General features: G+C 31.0%; 1 protein-coding gene across 1 annotated transcript; it reads right to left on the bottom strand.

The window, feature by feature from the left end:
* Positions 1-360: 360 nt before the first annotated feature.
* On the bottom strand, positions 361-21,022 carry LOC143075751 (conditioned medium factor receptor 1-like). Its single transcript, XM_076251315.1, has 11 exons — positions 20,837-21,022; positions 17,366-17,441; positions 16,531-16,679; positions 13,770-13,906; positions 10,358-10,469; positions 9,286-9,445; positions 6,263-6,442; positions 3,884-3,973; positions 2,943-3,087; positions 2,035-2,150; positions 361-576 (listed from the first exon to the last, which is right to left on the bottom strand). Exons 1-11 carry the CDS (start codon positions 20,963-20,965, stop codon positions 455-457), a joined length of 1,416 nt encoding a protein of 471 aa, XP_076107430.1. The 5' UTR covers positions 20,966-21,022; the 3' UTR covers positions 361-454.
* Between the last annotated feature and the right edge of the window lie 15 nt (positions 21,023-21,037).

Raw genomic sequence — 21,037 nt, 5'->3', positions numbered from 1 at the left:
TTCTCAGTTTCAAAGTAATTAACTTTTTAAAACACTAGCATATATTGATAGGGGATTGATAAAGAAATCAAAACAGCAAAAAAATATATAGGTCACCGTGCTTGTTTTCGAGATATTAGCCATTGAAATTTTGTCGGGAAAATATTCTCTTTTGACTTTTCATAGCTTTATCATTGACAAGTTTAAGTCCTCAAAAACTATTAAAAAGTAATTAAAATTTTATAAGACTTTAACAGACAGCTTATCATAATATATGTAATAGAATTATAGAAAGAAAAATGGGGGTCACCGGGCAAATTTTGTTAAGGCATTCAAATGGATAAAACCAGAGGATTCCGAAAATCTGACCAAAATTCCAAAACATGACAAGCAAGCTTCCTTAAACAATAAAAACTAAACACATGTTCATAATACTGATTGAAATTCTTCATGATATTTTTAATTGTTGTCCTATTTATTCTGCTTTCTTCTGTTTACCATTGGATCCTTTGAGTCGATGCAATGTTAATCGAACCAATTCATATATAATTGTAAATGAGAATTCTGGTTTTAACATGTAGATCTTTGGAAGTCGTCCTGAAAAATTAAGTTATGTATGTTTTGTAAAATGGTTAAATGAGATGTGATAAAGATAAACATGTCTAAGTGCAAAGAATATAGAGGCTTACGTAGAAATCCAGCTAATAGAGAAATGCATACCTGCTATGTTTTCAAGATGTCAAAAGCAGAGTTTTAGAACCTTTTTGCGTTTTTATATGTTTAGTACCTTAAACCTTTATGCATCTCTGACACATGCCATACCGGTACTATTATTCTCAAATTAAATTTTATACTGTTATAATAAAATAAACTATGGTTTTGATTGAGTATAAGTGTGCTTATAAAATGTCATTTAAAAATATATTTGTAGTACATGTGTTTAGTTTGTAAAAATAAGGACTTTTTAAAGAATCGGGTCAGTATATCATGTGTGGGAAATCTTTGAGCCGAAAATTTCATTGAACCATATAAAATATCAGGGTCTTTATAATACATTGTGTTCAATTGCTTCTAAAGAAAAAGTAATATTTAATTAAATGTGTAAAAATGTCAGTCTATCAATTGGTGTTGTGGACTTTGGTTTTTGACCATGTCAACAATAACTATTTTCACTTTTTCTTCATCTATATGTTTTCTGTTTATTCCTAAATCATTGTGTGCATTTATTGTTGCGATTTTTGAAGAATGGACAAAAATGCATGATTTATTAATGCAATATCAGCAAAATCATTAAGATATACAGGACAACTGAATGTGAGTTCTTATTACAGCAATGCTCACTTAGTCACATTATTCCCATTGATAAAATCTCACAATAATTTCTGTCAGAATTTACAATATATAGTATTTAGAGCAAACAACTTTCAAATCAGCAAATAAATCTACTTGTAAATAATGATATGTCAATACTTTTTACATGTTTTATGCCTCGTTCACACGTACCTTGAATTCGAATTGAATGCGAAGCGAATTCGCTAATTGGGTTCACACACTCTTCTTTTTTAATTTGAATTGATTCGAATTGGCTAATGCGAATTAACTAATTCGCATTAGAAATACGTTTTTGTTAATCCGAATTAAAAGTTAACGTCGTTAGGACATTAAAGCGAATTTGATGCGTATTCCAGTTCGAATTAGAATTGACATTAAACTAATTCGAATTAGAATTGACATTAAACTAATTCGAATTAGTTAATGCGAATCGAATTCGAATTACGTGTGAACTCAGCATTAAATCAAAGTATCATATTGATATGTACAGTTTCATTCAGTTGGAGCAACCAGAAAAATCATCATTATGAGGATTCAAAGAAACATTTGTTGAGATACTATTCAGTGAATTTTCAAATTTCAAAAATATAGAGAGAATCATACCATAAGTTGACTAGCATTGACTGACATAATTAATACCTGTCATTATATCTGACATAATTAATACCTGTCATTATATCTGACATAATTAATACCTGTCATTATATCTGACATAATTAATACCTGTCATTATATCTGCCCATTTGGCAACAAATTTATCTGACTTTCTTTGCAGTGCAGCTGTAGAAGCATCAAGGAGTATGGGGAATCTGTATAACATCTGACTAAATACCATAGACCTATAGAGAAAAGACACATTTAACTAAGTGGTTGATTGTATATGTTTTATCATATTTAGATATAAGAAGATGTGGTATGAGTTGCAGTGAAACAACCCTCCATCCACGTTACAATTTGTAAAAGTACACCATTATAGGTCAAAGTCTTCATATTTGTATAATTAATATTTCATTTATTGTCTTGGTCACAAATCAAGCTGTTTTTCGTTGTGTTTTTTTTTCCTCTTTTATAGATTATAGCTTGTTATGTGGTATGATTTTAAATCATTGTTAACGAACTTACTGTTACAAATGACCTCTATAGTGGCTTACTTTGGTTTTTGGAAGATTACATGTTATCAAATTGGTAATCATAAAACATGGAAACTGACTATGCAGTATGGGCTTTGCTCATCATTGAAGGCCATACAGTGGCCTATAGTTGTTAATTTCTGTGTCCTTTAATTTCTTGTGGAGAGTTGTCTCATTGGCAATAATACCACATCTTTTATATATTGTTTGAGACATCTGCAAACTTCATTGTGTAAATTTACAAAAAAATATTGAAATGGCCAAATCAAAATTTTAAAATAACTAAGTAAGAATGTTTACAATAGCAGATCATATTTGTTTACATAATATTTTCAATTTTCAAGAGTTCTCTTTTGAAATTTTTAATGTTGCTAAAGTTAGAAAATAACTTGCTGGATTTGATATAAAGGTATATCAACCACCTTGAACTTTTCGTGAAACCTAAATTTATATTACAACTACTAATTGAACAGCACTTCAGATGTTCAGAATAGTTATTACCATTTAAAATCATCCCCAAATTTAGACATCCAACGCTGATGGAAAATCTTCATACATTCTGCATCATAATTCCCATGATTCAATGCTTCATCCAGAAAAATGGCTGCTATTTTCCCTCCCTCCATGGCATGGTGTATTCCTTCACCTGTACACATAAATATATTCAATAATTGCTACTCTAACACTTTGTGAATCAGTCATCAAAAGAATTGTACTCATGAATTAGTGAAAAAGAAAATGGAAGTATACTGTCAGTAAATTGCATGTTAAAACATAGATGTAATAAAAATTAATTGTGATTTTAAAATCACACTCATGGCAGGTACATTTGACTCCTATCTTAATTGTCTAGGTTTTCCTGCCAAAGGTTGTGACTCTCTCCTGGTACTCCACCTTCCTCTACCTATAAACTTTAGATACTGTGTTACAACCTAGCGTGCTGAAAGTGGCATTAACACCAACAATCAATCAATCAGTGGAGACAAATGTAAGGGAGCTACCATTTGATTTTTATGGGGGGGGGGGGGCTAGGATGAAATTTGAAAAAAAAGGCAGGACAGGATTTTGAGTAAAAAAAACGGGAAGACGAGTAACTTGGCCAAAAAAAAAAAGCAGGATGACAATTGTTGTAAAAAAGTCAGGATAAGCTAAGAAAACAAAAAGGCAGGACTGAGTAGACTGAAAAATAAAAAGGCAGGACAGAGATTACAACTAAAAAAAAAAGGCAGAACACAATTTTTCATCCTAGCCCCCCCCATAAAAATCAAATGGTAGCTCCCCAAGTCAGAAGAACCTACTAAAACTTATTGTCAGATGCAGTTATACTATCAAAGATGAGACTAGTTCAAAGTAACATATTACATAACACCTGTCTTTGGAATAACACTTGTAAGTAATACTTGAGATAAAGTGTTTTGAAATTGTATCTATTTTTGCCTTACCTGTCATCGGATCCGTCATTCCTGCAGCATCGCCTACTACTAGAACATGGTCATCATATGTACGTTTTTCTCCACCTAGTCTTAAACTGGCTATTAAATATAGATTATGTGATAAATTATTCAGTTTTTTTAAACTTATAGATTTTGCCCCAAAAAAACAATAATAAAAGAAGAAATTATCAAAAAGCTTCAAATACATAATTCATCTTACTAAGGGTTTATTTTACATACAAATTAGAAAGGCAACTTATTTTTAATATTTTTTTACATATTATATACAGCAATGCAGTCCGGAATGCGGTTCGATAAAATTGCTCCCCTTGTTTTTTTCGCTCTCCTGTCAAATCATGTAATTTCGCTACCTCCAATGGTAGACGCTACAAGGATGGGTGTCGTCAAGAAAGGTACGATTAAAGGAATCAGCTAGGAATTAGACGATCATTATTGGTATAGGTGAGTTGTTTAATAGTTGTTGTTTTGGGATAAATGCATGTTTTGGATTAATTCATAATCAGGAATAGCTGGAAGGGAAAGAAATGTGTTGCTATTTGTGAACCCTGAAACCGATGGAAGAATTACTTAAACAAATCTAGAGACGATAGTTCTGAGTGTGCCACCTACACATTCAAACATGTACACTAGCACAGTATTCCCTATCTATATAATCTGTTTTCATAATTATGTGATATAGGGCAAAAAAAGGTAGCAGTTTTTTTAGTCTTGTTGTTAAGCATTTCCAGGGGAGATAATGTTATTTTTCAAGGTGTGTTTGATAGGTTTGTTACATTGTAACATTATATAATACACACTCATAAAGTGGATTAAAATAGCCTTCCACACTCAATTAATTGAATTTCAATTATTCTATTTACTGTAGTGCTATAATATAAGACTTGGGAGGTTCATATCACTTGTATTCAACGTTTTTATATATTGGATTTTTTTTCTATTGATGTTGAACAGTTCATAGTAAAAAAAAAAATCTGATATAACCGTTGAATGTAAATGATTTGCGATAATACACCAGAGGTGGTATGCAAATTATTTGAAGAACATGAAGAAGAAGAAGATATGAACCTCAGAAGTCTTATATATTGTCCTTTAATATAAGACCGGAGGTTCATATCATTTACATTCAACATATTTTATCGGATTTTTGTTTACTATCAATGTTGAACAATTGAAAGGTTCAACATTGGTAGTTAAAAAAAACCTGATAAAAAATTAACGGTTCAATATTGACAGTAAAAAAAAATCTGATAAAAATTAACAGTTCAACATTGATAGTATATTTCATAACATGTTTATATTTTGTGATGCATCTGATATATAAATCCACTGGCAAATCTGGGAAAGAGCTCTGAGTTCTGTCTTCAAAGATGATTTTTTTTTTTCTTTTTTTTCCTGACCGACCAACCCGACTTTTTCATGGGGAAAATTCGAAAACCAACAAATTAAAAAACCGTGGCCTAAGAAAAGAAAAGGATATAAATAATAAATTCAAATCGTATGAATAATATTGGCGAACAAACAAAGTATCACACACAAACATAGTCAAAATATGACACCAAAAAAATAAGACGCAAACTAAATTACAAGAAATTACAAGATCAATAAATGATGTATAAAAAATAATTCCGAAAGTGCAATTGGTTAACACAAACAAAAAAAAATACAACGATATAAATCTATGCTACCCAAAAAACTCAACTTCACAATGTGATTTGTGAATCCGCGTTACTGTAGAACTAAGGTGTAACAAAATGTTTAACAAAACTTTTTAAAATAATACAGAAATTATGACTGTCGGTGTAATTGTAATTGTTTAAGAAAAAAACATATCAAACATGAAAATATTATTTTAAAAAATATGGTTTTAATCATTTAAAAGTCATGTGATGTTACATATGTAGGACGGGGTGTGTTCGATGCGTAAATTAACAAACCCTGTCATATAACATCCAACTTTGAAATTGCGTACAAATGTCAAATTTAGGTGTGCCTCTTTGAGAATGGTCTTAAACGATTGACAATTCATTTCACAATTTTGGTAGTTTTTCCCCGATTTTTTCTATGTCGGGCAAAAAAAATTAGCAGTTTATAAGGAGACCCCCTAAATGACATAACAACTTGACTTATGGTCGTTTTAAAAACGATTGTTTGCAAGTTGCATTGTTAACAGTTGTACAATATGAAAATTAATCAACATGGATGCAAATATTTATAATGACTTTACGGAATGTAACTTTTGTGACATCTTGACAACTGTATACAAAGTTCATTTCACTTTTCTACCTTCTAAACACAAGAGGTTGAATTCTTTTGTTCTGTTTAAACCGCATATCATACTGAATGAAAATATCAAGTTTTACAACCAACCTGTTTTTATTTTTTCCATTTTGAAGTTATCCCCAAGTGCTCTGCTAATGTTTTGGTCTTTTTTCATTAACCAGTTATGCCAATAGTCTAACTTTTCAGGAACTACTTTAGGATTTCCAGGAATAACATTTACACAGAAGCTTAATTCATCATTAGGATGTCTAAATAATGCTGAGTAACCTATAGAGACAAAAATATAAAGCAAAATAATTAAAATTAAAAACCAATTGTTCAGAGAACAATTGAAGGTCTTTCCACCAGTTAATATCTATTATGATATTGAAATATAAAAAATCAGTCTGAAATGTCAGTTCATATGGCTTTATGATGTTTAGATATGAATTTAAAGCAAAGGTCAAAATCTAGAACGTCAAATTAACCTATGACCTTGACCTCAATTTCAAGGTCACAAACTGAGGATTTCAAATCAAAAGACCCTAGTCTCTAATATGTATGGTTAATAAGTTATATCACTTTAAACATAATTTAAGATATGATAGGGGCTAAAACTCCCGTTCATTGTTTACGCACACTTTCAACTAAAATTATTTAGTTACAACATGTCGCAACTAACAATTTATACAAAATAATTTGTCGATATCTTATAAGGTTAATGAAAATGAGTGAAAATAAGACAAATTCAAAAATTAGAATATGACCTTGACCTTTGACCTTGACCTAATTTTCATTTTTTTGGACCAAGGACCTCAAATCAAAAGATCCTAGGTCTCTATCACTTATGGTGTTCCAGTTTAAAATACATTTTAAAATTTCAAATACAAAAAGGGAAATAACTCTCATATGGAGCGTTCATATTGCTTCGGTCGAAATTGAACAAATCATGCGAAGGATATAACGAGCAATTTTATAAAATAAATTTGTCGTAATCTTTTACGGTTGCGAAGGAGTTGTGAGCACAAGAAAAACAGTGTTTGGGGAGATAACTCCTACAAAGAAAAGTATTCGGTTACGCAGGGTAAATTTCAAAAGCGCATAAACTGTTCAATATCATATACCAAATATCTAAGCGACATATTGCAAAACAAATGTTTATCGCAAGAACAAAATTTGGCGGAAGAAAAAAAAAAAAAAAAAAAAATAATCAGAAGAAAAACAATAGGTCTTTCCACAGAAAAGTGGAAAGACCTAAAAATAAATCTACCTAGTTATAAAATAGAAATTTAAATGAGTGGCATAATGGACAAAAAAACAAAATAATAATGAATTCAAATAATTCTGCTGTAGCCTGCCTCTAATTGGGATTTTCTCGATGTGTTGAAGAACTATATTGGTGGCCTTGGACTGTTTTCTGCTCTATGGTATAGTTGTTGTTTCTTTGACACATTCCTTGTTTTCTGCTCTATGGTATAGTTGTTGTTTCTTTGACACATTCCCTGTTTTCTGCTCTATGGTATAGTTGTTGTTTCTTTGACACATTCCCTGTTTTATGCTCTTTTGTCTAGTTGTTGTTTCTTTGACACATTCCCCCAAAATTACTCTCTGTGGAAAGTCTTGCCACTTAGTTATATACAAAAATTGGGGGGGGGGGACAAAATTTTACACTCAAGTCAAGAAGGATTGCTTTATATAGCAGAAAAAGTTAATCCGTTTTGGATGATATCCTGGTAATTTTTTCCAAGTTAAAAAATAAGCTTAAAGCTGAAAACAATTCTGAAATTCTGTCCCAGTCCATATGGCTGAACCCAAACATCAAATGGATGGCAAGATGATTTTGAGGTTCAAATATATTAAAATAGTATATTCTTCATTAATGATCTGATGTCAGATAATAATGCATTATTCACAAATGATGAAGTTTAAAAAAAAAAAAAATGATATTAATACTAATTTTGTAGAGTTTTATGGTATTTTAAGTGTGATTCCGAACAGATGGAAAAGTATAATAGAAGGTAGTTCAAAACTGCAAATTATTGAAAATAAATTAATAGATAAAGTTAAAAGCGAACCAAAATCTTGTAAATTTTTCTATACATTATTTTTGGAGAATAATAAAGTGATATCTTTATCTTCCCTTGAAAAATGGGAAAGAGATTTACTAATGCAGATTGAAGATTGAAATACTATTTATTCTATGCCCTTCATTATAACAAGAAATTCTTTTTTTACAAAACTTTCAATTTAAGATTGTTCATAGGATTCTATTATGTAATTCATTTTTATTGAAATGTAAATTAAAAGAAACTGAACTATGTACATTTTGTTCAGAAATTAAAGAAAATCTTTTTCACATATTTTGGGAATGTAATGTATTACATAACTTTTGGCTATCCGTTATAGATTGGATTAAAAATTATGGCATTCTCCTGCCTTTCGGTACAAAAGAAGTCATTTTAGGTGTGTCGGAGGATTTTGTCAACAGTAAAATAGTTAATATAGTTTTGTTGTTATTCAAATATTATATATACAAATGTAAATGTAAGAACATGCCAACCACAACATATGGTGGAATAGAATATTTAAAGTATTGGATTAATATAGAAAAATACTTTGTATGTTTCTTAACTCCTGTACAAAAAGTAAAAATGGATCAGAAATGGAATTTGTTAGAAGCAGCTTTTATTTAATTTATTAACAAAATCATTTGTAATATTTATATTTATATCTTATTATATCCTAAGATTTAATTGATCTTTCAAGTATTACTTTATTTTTTATAATATGTATCGAATACTGTAGTATGCCATGTATGTAATTTTACATGTTTCATGAAAAATAAAATAATTACAAAAAAACTGAAAAAAAAAAAGAAAAAAAAAGAAATTCAGATCCCCATCATAAAATGTACATAATCTAACGAGGGAACAAGGACAGCTAAACGGAAGAATATACACTAGATGAAAAGTAAAGACAACAGGTCATAAAGATCAGGTAAGCTTAATTTAGTTTTAAACTATATGTATGAAACATAAACTAAAAATAGAATTAATTGGAAACTGTAAAAAAATGCTAAATAAATTAGTCTATAAGGATTTTATGGAAAGTTTCCTGAGTTTGTAAATTACCTGGCAATAATTCTTTATTAAAAAATACTACACCATCAGCATCAAATCTATGTGTACCACCTTCTACATATGTTCTGGAACATGTGCTATCTGGTGGACGTGTCACTAAACCTAATTTTGTAGCAAGTCTTGAAGGGGCACCATCAGAACATACCAACACCTTTATAAAAGATAACAGAAGCATGCATTTTAACAGTATAATTTTAAATGGCATAATTTGTGTCAAAATTTTTTTTTTCAAAACAATTTAAATTTTTATGAAAATTACCAGTACATTTCAAATTCAAGTATTGTAAATTCAGAAATTTTCACAAGGTTTTATTAATGCGGTTAATTAACTTGGTGAGTATTGCAATTATAACAACTCACATTCTGATAGCTTATGCAATATATATCTATATGCAGATTTTCCTGAAATTGCAATTATTTATTTCACATCTTTGTCCATACTTCAAAAATCGACTAAAAATAAATGCATGCAAAAATTTCTGAATATATAAGAACTAAGTGTTTTTGGATAAACAATAATTGCATAATTTAGAGCTGAGATGTTTGAGAGCTTGACATATTGTATAAATACTTGTCTCCAATTCTTTCTCGATTTTTCCTTTTCCTGACTTTTTTTGTTGAATATTTTTTATTTAATCAACATGTGGTTGGTTTGATCTCAGTTCTTCATTGGTCAACATTCTATTATGATGTTAAATTTTCTTGCTTTCTTCTGAATTTCCTATTGAGATGTCATGAAAAAAGCTGACCATGTCTGACGACATCATGTGGAAAGAATACATCTTTTTGCAGGTTGTTTGAAAAGAAAGATTAATATTGTCTGCATATATTCTTAAAATCAATAGAGAAACAGATTCCACCACCAAAACTAGTGCAATTTACAACATTTATCCACCTTTGGCAATTAAATTTTAAACATTTAATATGCAGTGGTAGAATCTTTATTTCAATTTAATGACTAACTTGACCTCTAGATGTCATGGTGTTTCTTTTTGTGTCTCTGGTTTGCTTTATCATTTATGTTTACTCATGTCTGCTTCTATTAATAACATTTAGTTAATACCCTGGATGTTAATGTATCTGTTGTACCATATTTGTATACAGTCCATAGTCCAGTATCTTCATCAAATTTAGTTTCTGTCACTGGCCAGTTCTCTTTTAAATCTGCCCCCATCCTTAAAAATTTTGTTTATTTTGAATAGTATGAAATTTGAAATAATAATGAAGAGTATTCAAAAAATTTAAATGCAGGTTGTTGAAAATCTAAGTACTTTTTAATACAATTTACATATAGAATAACCATACATTGTCTCGAAATATCAATGTTATTTGTACAAGGCTTAGAAACAGGTAGAAAGCGAGGCTGTGCCGAGCATTTCTACATGTTTCGAGCCGAGTACAAATAACATTGATATTTCGAGACATTATGTATGGTTATTCTTTATATACTGCAACTCTTATAACTGTTCTAAATGAAGTATTTAGGGTAAAAACCATCATTTCTTTTAAATTCTGAGCGGAAGACGTAAAATTTCCGTGAACCTGTATGTTTTATTGACGTCATAAATAAAACTCTACAGAAACACATTGTCAACATCATAAACAAGGTGATATACGGTCAGTGACTGTATATCACATATGAATATACTGTCAATGCAATTTGACTGCTCAAATAGCACAGCTGCAGTATATAATAATATAATTTCAACTGTTTGAAGGAACTGAATTAGATTGAAATTAATTTCTTCTAGTTGCCTGCCCATATACCGTTATTTGTGTTCCTGCACTTCAGCACGACAGGGCCGATTCGATTAGATGATATTCCAAGATATTTTTTTTATCTTTCTTATGTGAATTTATTGGATGTTATATTTGTTTTATTATATGTTTTGATTTTAGTTATATGTATAAATTACTGACTATATTTTGTGGGGGTCTCATGGGGGGTTCCGATCCCGGATCCCGCTTACTGTTTTGTCAGATTCCCGTATCCTGCTTACACTATGTACGTCAGCAATTCTCATTTTTTTGTCATTTCCTGGGTCCCTCTAGACCTCATTTCCCGTTTTCACGACACAATAATGTGACTTTCACATGTCCCGCTTACAAAAAATCAGCAATCCTGCATGACGCTTAGACCCCAATGAGACCCACTTTTGTCGACATGATATTATACATAATAATCACCGTGTAGAACGCCACATGCGGGGTGTCGGCTATGTTTGACATGGGGTGGCAATTTTGAAGCGACGGAAAAGTAACAAGGTAAGTTCAAGCATCAAAATTTCTTATTTTTAGAACTCTCAGTACCATATAATGTATTGCACGGAAAGAACCGCAACATAATCTATTTCCTGAAAGCAGAAGCAGTCGTTTTCAGTGCTCAGTTTTCTCAAACACCTCGCCCTAGTTTTCCGTGTTGCAGATTTTGAGGCTTTATATGCAAATTTCGGTATAAAAAACTACTTTACACAGCTACCCTCCGTATCATTTATATAGAATTGTATTCCTCTCATTGACTTATACCAAATACCAGTTTCTTAGTTAAAATTAATTGGTTTTAAAACTGTTATTCATCAAAATATAAAGTGTCGCTCGGGGTGTCAGATTCTGCGTCGCAAGGGGTAGAGGCTTGTCATAAAAAAATACATATTTGCATGTAAATTAGTCTTCATATGATACATTTTATTTCAAACACATCTACTTAACCATGACAAAATAAGGATTTTTCATTTTGCCTGTTTTTGGTCTTATAAAACATGTGCTTTTGATTTCATTCATAGTAAAAAAATGGCTCAAAATATTTAGTTTTCAAGCTGGTAAACGATTTCTTTTCCTTTTCAGTCGCTATCATGGTAAAAAAAAGTCAAGGCTATGGCTCAATAAACCAAAACATGGTAGAAAATCACAAAATAGTCCTCAATATAAGATATGCCCGAAGCCTCCACCAGCCAAAATGCATCATAGTTCATCACCAGGTTCATCTAAAAATCACTCGTGCACGCCGCAAAAATCCATCACTCCTAAAAGAATTAGAACACTCTCTCCAATGAAACACTCACCAGCATCTTTTTCGGCGAATGACAACACAACTTCAAGTAATCCCGAAGACGATGATACTACAATTGTCAATGAGAAAACAACGACTTGTACACAAATATACAACGGAACAGGTTTACAAGAAAAAATGATTCAAGACAGTTATTTCGTTCGTAATCGCCTAGCTAGAACTATCCGTTTTGTGTTACACATCTATTATATCATATCATATCATATCATACCATAGTAAGAGTAGACCTTCAAAGTAGATATGATATGATAGATGTGTAACAAAAAAAATCATATCATATCTACTTTGAAGGTCTACTCTGACTATGATATGATATGATATGATATGATGCCCTTTTTTACTATGAATCAATGAAATCAAAAGCACATGTTTTATAAGACCAAAAACAGACAAAATGAAAAACCCCTATTTTGTCATGGTAAAGTAGATGTGAATGAAATCAAAAGCATATATTTTATAAGACCAAAAATAGGCAAAATGAAAAATCCTTGTTTCGTCATGGTAAAGTAGATGTGTTTGAAATAAAATGTATCATATGAAGACTAATTTACATGCAAATATGTATTTTTTATGACAAGCCTCTACCCCTTGCGACGCAAAATCTGACACCCCGAGCGACACTTTATATTTTGATGAATAACAGTTTTAAAACCAATTAATTTTAACTAAGAAACTGGTATTTGGTATAAGTCAATGAGAGGAATACAATTCTATATAAATGATATGGAGAGTAGCTGTGTAAAGTAGTTTTTTATACCGAAATTTGCATATAAAGCCTCAAAATCTGCAACACGGAAAACTAGGGCGAGGTGTTTGAGAAAACTGAGCACTGAAAACGACTGCTTCTGCTTTCAGGAAATAGATTATGTTGCGATTCCTTCCGTGCAATACATTATATGGTACTGAGAGTTCTAAAAATAAGAAATTTTGATGCTTGAACTTACCTTGTTACTTTTTCGTCGCTTCAAAATTGCCACCCATGTCAAACATAGCCGACACCCCGCATGTGGCGTTCTACACGGTGATAATGTGCAATTACAATCAGCACATGGCACTGTCGTGTGGGTATTCAATTTGAACTTTAATTTGGTTTTTATTTGTGATATTTGTTTAGAGTTAGGTAGTCTATGGGCGTTAGTAATTGCAGAAAAATCAACTTCATCACAATGAAAGCAACTAAGAATTTTGCTGTGGAAAAAAATTCTTTCAGTAAAAATCTTTTTAAATCTAATCTAATTTCAGATTTATATCTGTGTATGTGTGTGTGTCACAATATAAATAAACAGTTAGCACAATTATGTTTCCAAAAAAAATGTAACAACTAACAATATATTATAAATTATAAAAATGTAAATTTCTTAATTTTAAATTTGAAGCATTAGAGTACATGCTGCAACAACTATACCTTTTTGCTGCCATGGCAATACTCTCATCTAATAAGATTCTTTTACAAGCAATGGCCACTGGTATTTCTCCAAATTTTATTGGTCTTCCCCAAATATAGCTTAATCCACCAGGACTACATAAACTCCTATACTCCATCTGAGAAAACATAATAAATTCTGATTAATATGGCATGCTAGAAAACTTTTGAAAATTAAAATTTGTTTTAAGAACAATTAAGATTAGGGCAATTTAGAGCAGGAACAGGATCTGCTGTAACCCTTCTGAAGCACCTCAGATCATACTGGAGGGTTTGGATGGGGTTAAATGATTAAAGAATAATGCCCTTAAAAAATGAAGATTAGAGAATAACGGGCAAAAAAAAGGAAGATTAGAGAAAAAGGGGTTAATTTTTTGAAGATTAGAGAAAAAAGGGGTTAATTTTTTAATGATTAGAGAAAGAAGGGGTGAAAATTAAATGTTTACAGAATAACAGACCCCCCCCCCCATCCAGACCCTGATACTGGTTTTTTATGGTGTTTGTGTTGCTCAGACTGTAGTTTTCTGTTTTCTGTATTTGTTTTCTGTATTTGTTTTCTGTATTTGTTTTCGACTTACAAACTTTAAAAGGGGTTTTGTTTTCAAATGGGTTTTCAACTTATGAGTTTAAAAAGAGTTTTGTTTTTGACCAGTTTGCACTAACATAAGCAATATGATGTGCGTCACATATGGAGCAGGATCAAATTACTTTTCTGGGGAATGTGCGATTATCCCCAGTTTTTGGTGGAGTTTGTGTTGCTCAGTCTTTAGTTTCTATGTTGTGTTTTGTGTACTATTTTATCTGTTTGTCTTTTTATTTTTTAGCCATGGCATTGTCAGTATATTTTTTAGCCATGGCGTTGTCAGTATATTTTTTAGCCATGGCGTTGTCAGTATATTTTTTAGCCATGGCATTGTCAGTATATTTTTTAGCCATGGCATTGTCTTTTTATTTTTTAGCCATGACATGGTCAGTATATTTTTAGCCATGGCATTGTCTTTTTATTTTTTAGCCATGGCATTGTCAGTTTATTTTTTAATCATGGCATTGTCTTTTTATTTTTTAGCTATGGCATTGTCAGTTTATTTTTTAATCATGGCATTGTCTTTTTATTTTTTAGCCATGGCATTGTCAGTTTATTTTTTAGCCATGGCATTGTCAGTTTATTTTTTAGCCATTGCATTGTCAGTTTATTTTTAGCCATGGTGTTGTCAGTTTATTTTTTAGCCATGGCATTGTCAGTATATTTTTTAGCCATGGCATTGTCAGTTTATTTTTTAGCCATGGCATTGTCAGTTTATTTTTTAGCCATGGCATTGTCAGTATATTTTTTAGCCATGGCATTGTCAGTATATTTTTTAGCCATGGCGTTGTCAGTATATTTTAGCCATGGCATTGTCAGTTTATTTTTTAGCCATGGCATTGTCAGTATATTTTTTAGCCATGGCATTGTCAGTATATTTTTTAGCCATGGCATTGTCAGTTTATTTTTTAGCCATGGCATTGTCAGTTTATTTTTGACTTATCGGTTCGAATGTTCATTAGGTATCTTTTTCTTCTCTTTAACTTTCCCTTTTATATTTACCATCTCTCTTTTAGAGCTTCAAATACTGTATAGACAATTGTTTGATGTTGAAGACTGTATAATGACCACCTTATGGTTTGTGACTGATGTTTACCCCTTTTATACATACAGTCAAACCTGTTTTAAGAGACCACTTAAGGTATAAAACCACTAATTCATAGCCCCATTGCTTTCTATGTTAAATTCTGCAATTTCAAGCATTTATGGCTACTTTGTCTTAAGTTCAAATAAAGTGGCAGTTATTTCATGTCAAAACTGTACCTTATCCTGACTTGTGCTGAAACATACCTTTAATTGCATATTAGAGCGTACTGGTTCCCCAAAGTTTGATAGTACAAAAACAGGAACTTCTGATCTGACCAACAGGCCAAATGTGCCCTCCTATTAAAATGTCATTTACTTCTTTATTATTCAAGTAAAACTTTTGACAAGGGTTCTGCAGTGATCCCAAGCACCCAAGCCTTCATTTGATACAAAAACTACCAAAATATTCCCACTATTGACAAAGATACTGCTTTGCTCAGGAACTATTTTGTTTAAAATATGTACTACTTTCTTGTATGTTCTTTCCAACCGGGCCTGAATTAGTGGTTCTATACCTTAAGGGACAGCAAAAAAGTGATCTCTTAAGACGGTGGTCTTTTAATAGAGGTTCAATTTATATGAAATGTACTACAGAGGGACCTTAAATTATTGGCCTTTTAACACAGCTTTTTGCTTAATACAGATGGTCTCTTAAGCAGGTTTGACTGAAATAAGAAAAAAGCCATCTGTGTAAATATTATGACTTGTTTAATTCTTGCTACCTATAATGATACTGATGAATACTGATGTCAACTTATATTTGTTCACCCTAACAAAAAAGTTTATTCGGTAGGAAACAAATGATGTAATCTTTGTTTCAGAGGAAATTAAATATAAAAAAAAAATTCTTCCATTTGGAACTTCTATTTTGAAAGAACTAAAAAATCTGCCAACTTTTCATGAAGCAAAAGCTGAAATTTGGCCAAAATTGTAGACATCAACATGACCAAAGAGAAAAAACAATAGATCAAGGGAAAATGACGCCAAATAAGCATTAAATTTCGTGAGTCTCACGCTTAATTCATGACTTGGCAGCCGTTAAAAAAATTTACTTCTATTCAATGACATACATACAACATGTGCCTTGTTTTCTTTGATTAAGTGTTGATAAACTCCCATGTCTATCAATATTTCTATAGCAGTTCTACACACAGCATCTCCACAGTATTTATCTCTAGGAAATTTCTTTTTCTCCAGTAACAGAACTTTCCATCCTTTCTGTGCTGTAATACAAAATAATTTCTTAAAGAGTTTTCAATATATCTTTTTCTTTTTTCATATAATAATAAGGTATAAATTGTCCCCCTCTTTTTCCTAGTGGGAACCTTAAACACCTCTCTCTAATTTTTCTTGCTCGTCAAAATACACAATGTTCATTTGATACCAAATGTATTTCTTTTTCAGCATAAACTGTAAATTCTGAAATTATTGTGTGCATTTATTATTGCTATTGTTCAATAATGGAAATAATTGTGAATTTATTTAAAGCAATTACACAAAAATCTGCATAAAGATCTATCATTCAGTTATCAGAATGCGAGTTCTTATAATTGAGATACTCACCCTGTCGCATTATTTGTGTTTAAATAAAAATCTCGCAATGATTTCTGAATTTACAATACTACACAAAATGGTCAAGAATGCAACTAAACCTTGTGTTTTGACTATGACGGCAGTTGGCTACTGTCACCGCAAATGTATACCATACCAGTAATGTTGATTTTTGCCACAGGAATGACAACAAGAGCTTTGAAATTCTAAAATTTCTTTTAATTTAGTGTCCGTGTAAGTGTAAAACAGTAAATTGTTTATATAATATATTGTGTACCAATCAGGCAGCTATACACACAAGGCTAACATTCATTTAAAAGTACAGCATTTCTCTAAATTGTTTCAATTCTGAACTAACCCAGAAAATAAGCACATGTTGACCCTGCTGGTCCTGCTCCCACTATAGCTACATCATAGTGATCTTTTTCTTCATTCTATAAAACATAAGGAGATGGGATGTACGTTAACTTCTTGTTTGTCTTAGTCATTCACATTTAAAGCTCTTAGCCTCTACTGTCTTTTTAGCAACATGTAAATTTGTACATTATAATACATCTTTGTTTTCATTTTAAAACACATAGTTATATGTCCATCAGTTGACAAGTCATATAAAAAAGAAGATGTACCGGTAGTATGATTGCCAATGAGACAACTGTCCACAAGAGACAAAAATGACACAGAAATTAACAACTATAGGTCACCATACAGCCTTCAACAATGAGCAAAGCCCATACCACATAGTCAGCTATAAAAGGCATAGTTGTTTTCCCTTTGTTTGTTGTGTTTAAGCTTTGGATTTTGCAATTTGAATTCCTTTGGTGTTCAGTATTTTTGTTTTAATTTTACTTTTTATCTACGCATTGAGTCAGCAGACCTTTTTCATCCGTTTATAAGTGGTGTCATGATCAATACTGCAGTCACAAATGATCATTATTTATTTAAGGTGGTACCCAACACCTTGACTGATATTTATTTGGCTCTTTTAATTTTCATAAATTTTTTTACAAATTGTTTACTTTGACCCTTTGACAAAAATATAAAAAATTCCAAAAATTTGAATCAACCACTTTATCATGTTTATCAGAAAATATTGTTGGTTATATAGCAGAGGGGCGTAAAGGGAGGTACATATGTATCTGCACGGAAGAACGCGAAATAAAATTGTCATTTCACGATGAACAAACAATTAGAAATGTCTTGCAGGTTGATCTTTTTACCAATTTCACGAAACACAGTGAATAACGAACCTTTATCACGGCTGCATGGGAAATAAAAATGACAAAAACATGTTGCACGAAATTAACCCTTTACAACCCTCATAGCAGTTTGACAAACACTAATTTTGATCATTGAGAAGCTTAATATTTCCTTACCAAAACATTGTGATTTTTACAGAGTTATCTCCCTGTAGTGTTAGGTACCAACTTAAATATGCAAATTATATCACAATTCAAGTTTAGAATTATTTTCTTCATTCTGTGAATGTATAGAAGTAGTTAACTTAGTTTGTTGCTTATTATCCAATGCATTACTGATTTTTGTAGTTATAAATGTATTAATAATTGAATTGTAATTTTGGGATTTAATGTGTATATATATATAACAGTCAGGGGCATCTTTTAAGAATTATTCATATGAGGTCAAAGACAAAAGTCTTTTGGGACTACAGAAGTACCACTTCCCTTAGAAAATCTTGAATGTCATGCAGGTAGACATATATAAATAAATGGATGTGTGATTAAATTGAGATCTATGGTTATTTATAGTTTGTACTCTAAACCAATTACATATTTTCTTTATAGATATATAATAGTTATTATAATTTCTTTAAAAAAATGTTTACAATTACTTCAAATTTTACAAAATCAGCTGTATTATTAATTACCCTGAAGACGCCACGCTTACATGTAATTGATGGCAAAACATTGATGTGTACCAAAAACTAACTTTGCGGTAATTTGAAACTTGTTCTTCATGGTATTTTGGGGGGGGGGGGGGGATTTGTTATATCTTAAAGGTCTTAATATTTTGGCCAAAAAAAAACTTTGAAACCTCTCCATGTATTTTTTATTCATCATTAAGTAAAGGGGCTCGAGGGTATATATATAAATCATTTTTTTTCTGTCAATCAACTTTATCATATACCATGTATACTTAATAATAAAAATAAATTAAAAAAATGGGGTCAATATTCATTTAAGCTCACAATCTGCCTTTGTAAGAAGCATGCATTTTTGTTTTAGGTACTTTTTTCTTTTGAACTAATCACTGCTAATAGGAGAAATAGAGGTATAATATCGAAATAAAAAAAAGAACTAAATTACAGAAATAGCTTAAATTTTACAATTGTGTAGTTTAAGTAAAGCTTATTTGAAAAAAAATATATAAACAAGAATGTGTCCATAGTACACGGATGCCCCACTCACATTATCATTTTCTATGTTCAGTAGACCGTGAAATTGGGGTCAAAACTCTAATTTGGCAATTAAATTAGAAATATCATATCATAGAGAACATGTGTACTAAGTTTGAAGTTGATTGGACTTCAACTTCATCAAAAACTACCTTGACCAAAAAATTTAACCTGAACGAACGGATGGAAGGACGGACGGACGGACGAACAGACCAGAAAACATAATGCCCCTCTACTATCGTAGGTGGGGCATAAAAATATAGGTTACCAATGAGTTAAAAAAGATTTCAATTTAAAATGCCAAAAAAATGGCATTAAACACCAAAGGTAGATAATTTGGGCTTTTTCAATGATGTAAACATTTTTAAAGTCATGTAAGGCCAAAAGGAATGATATCCTTGGTTGATTTTTGTACTATATCATAAAGTAACAACTAATAGTGTAATAAATAAAATTTTAAATGAAAAAAAATGTTTAAAATGTTGCTGAAATTTTTGTCCTCCAGCCTCATTAAATAGAGTAAAAAAGAAAATAATTCCAACATTTGATTGGCAATGTAAAAACATCACACCTACAACTCTTGAGGCAACAAAAAACATTATACAGCTTCCAGCCCCACTTAGGGAGGAAGAAAAAGCAGATTGTTAGGCTGATTTTCTATAAAGCACTTTAATCATGTTAATTTGTCTCCTATTTTTTTTCTTATTTAATTTTGTGTGTTCACACTAAGGTTTACAATAGGTGAGAGACCATAATTACTATGTATCACCTATTGATTTATTATAAAAAAAAAATATTAATTATTTATAACTTGAACTTATTAGTTCTATCTATGTCATTTATGAAAAAAATACATTTCTTCAAACTTTAAAAAATGGCAGTGTCTGCGTGTACCCGCATGCGGGTACGAATAGCAAAATTGCCGTTCGTAGGCTACGCGTACCCACATCCGGTTTTATAATAAATTGCCATCGGATCGGGAATTAAACGTAAAATATATACAGAAATTATCGCAATCAGTGAATAAAATTGATCAACTACTTAGAAGTTTTGTAAACATTTATATATGTAAGTGAGCAGTTTTAATAAATAAAGTTTTACAGAATAATTTTTTCCTGTATTCACGGAGGCAAAAATTTCTAAACAAGTTCGACAGGAAAAATTAAGGCCTAACACATTATTTCTGATAAACAAAGGCCGATGCCAATAATGCCTTAAAAAATATTATGTTTGAAAAAGCAAATGAGATGACATTTTACACAGTAAACATTTAAGAGTTTTAAACTTTATAAATAAAATGGGATTTTTTATTAACATATATAGATTTAAGAAATATGATGCATTAGCAAAAGTGGTGTTTGGAAAAGAAAAATAGCACAAAATTGTCTCCCCTTCTGAGTCATTTTTACTTTTTACCTTGTTTTTATCATTAGAAAACCTGATGGGAAAATCTTCAACCGATTTTCTGTTAGAATTTTTAGTTAAGTAAATGTAAACAGCTGCAAATGTTGCTGTCATCACACAGATCGTCTCAAATAATGTCATCTTTATCTGATGCTGTTATTGAATCTGACCTCTGACCCAAGTGAACTTTGAGCTGCTGATTAAGTTTCTGTA

Source organism: Mytilus galloprovincialis, chromosome 5, assembly GCF_965363235.1.
Source record: "Mytilus galloprovincialis chromosome 5, xbMytGall1.hap1.1, whole genome shotgun sequence".
NCBI classification, from domain to species: Eukaryota; Metazoa; Mollusca; class Bivalvia; order Mytilida; family Mytilidae; genus Mytilus; species Mytilus galloprovincialis.
The sequence above is the reverse complement of the archived record's forward strand: the minus strand, read 5'-3'. Positions and strand labels throughout refer to the sequence as shown.

What these genes read in the sequence shown, in the direction of transcription:
- LOC143075751 (XM_076251315.1), bottom strand. Translation starts at nt 20,965, where the DNA reads ATGACATTATTTGAGACGATCTGTGTGATGACAGCAACATTTGCAGCT. An exon ending in AAGAAAACAAGGCACATGTT is followed by an intron (nt 13,907 to 16,530) that starts GTATGTATGTCA and finishes ATGTTTTCTCAG; the next exon opens with ATGGAGTATAGGAGTTTATG. An exon ending in TTTGGGGATGATTTTAAATG is followed by an intron (nt 2,151 to 2,942) that starts GTAATAACTATT and finishes TTTTCTCTATAG; the next exon opens with GTCTATGGTATTTAGTCAGA.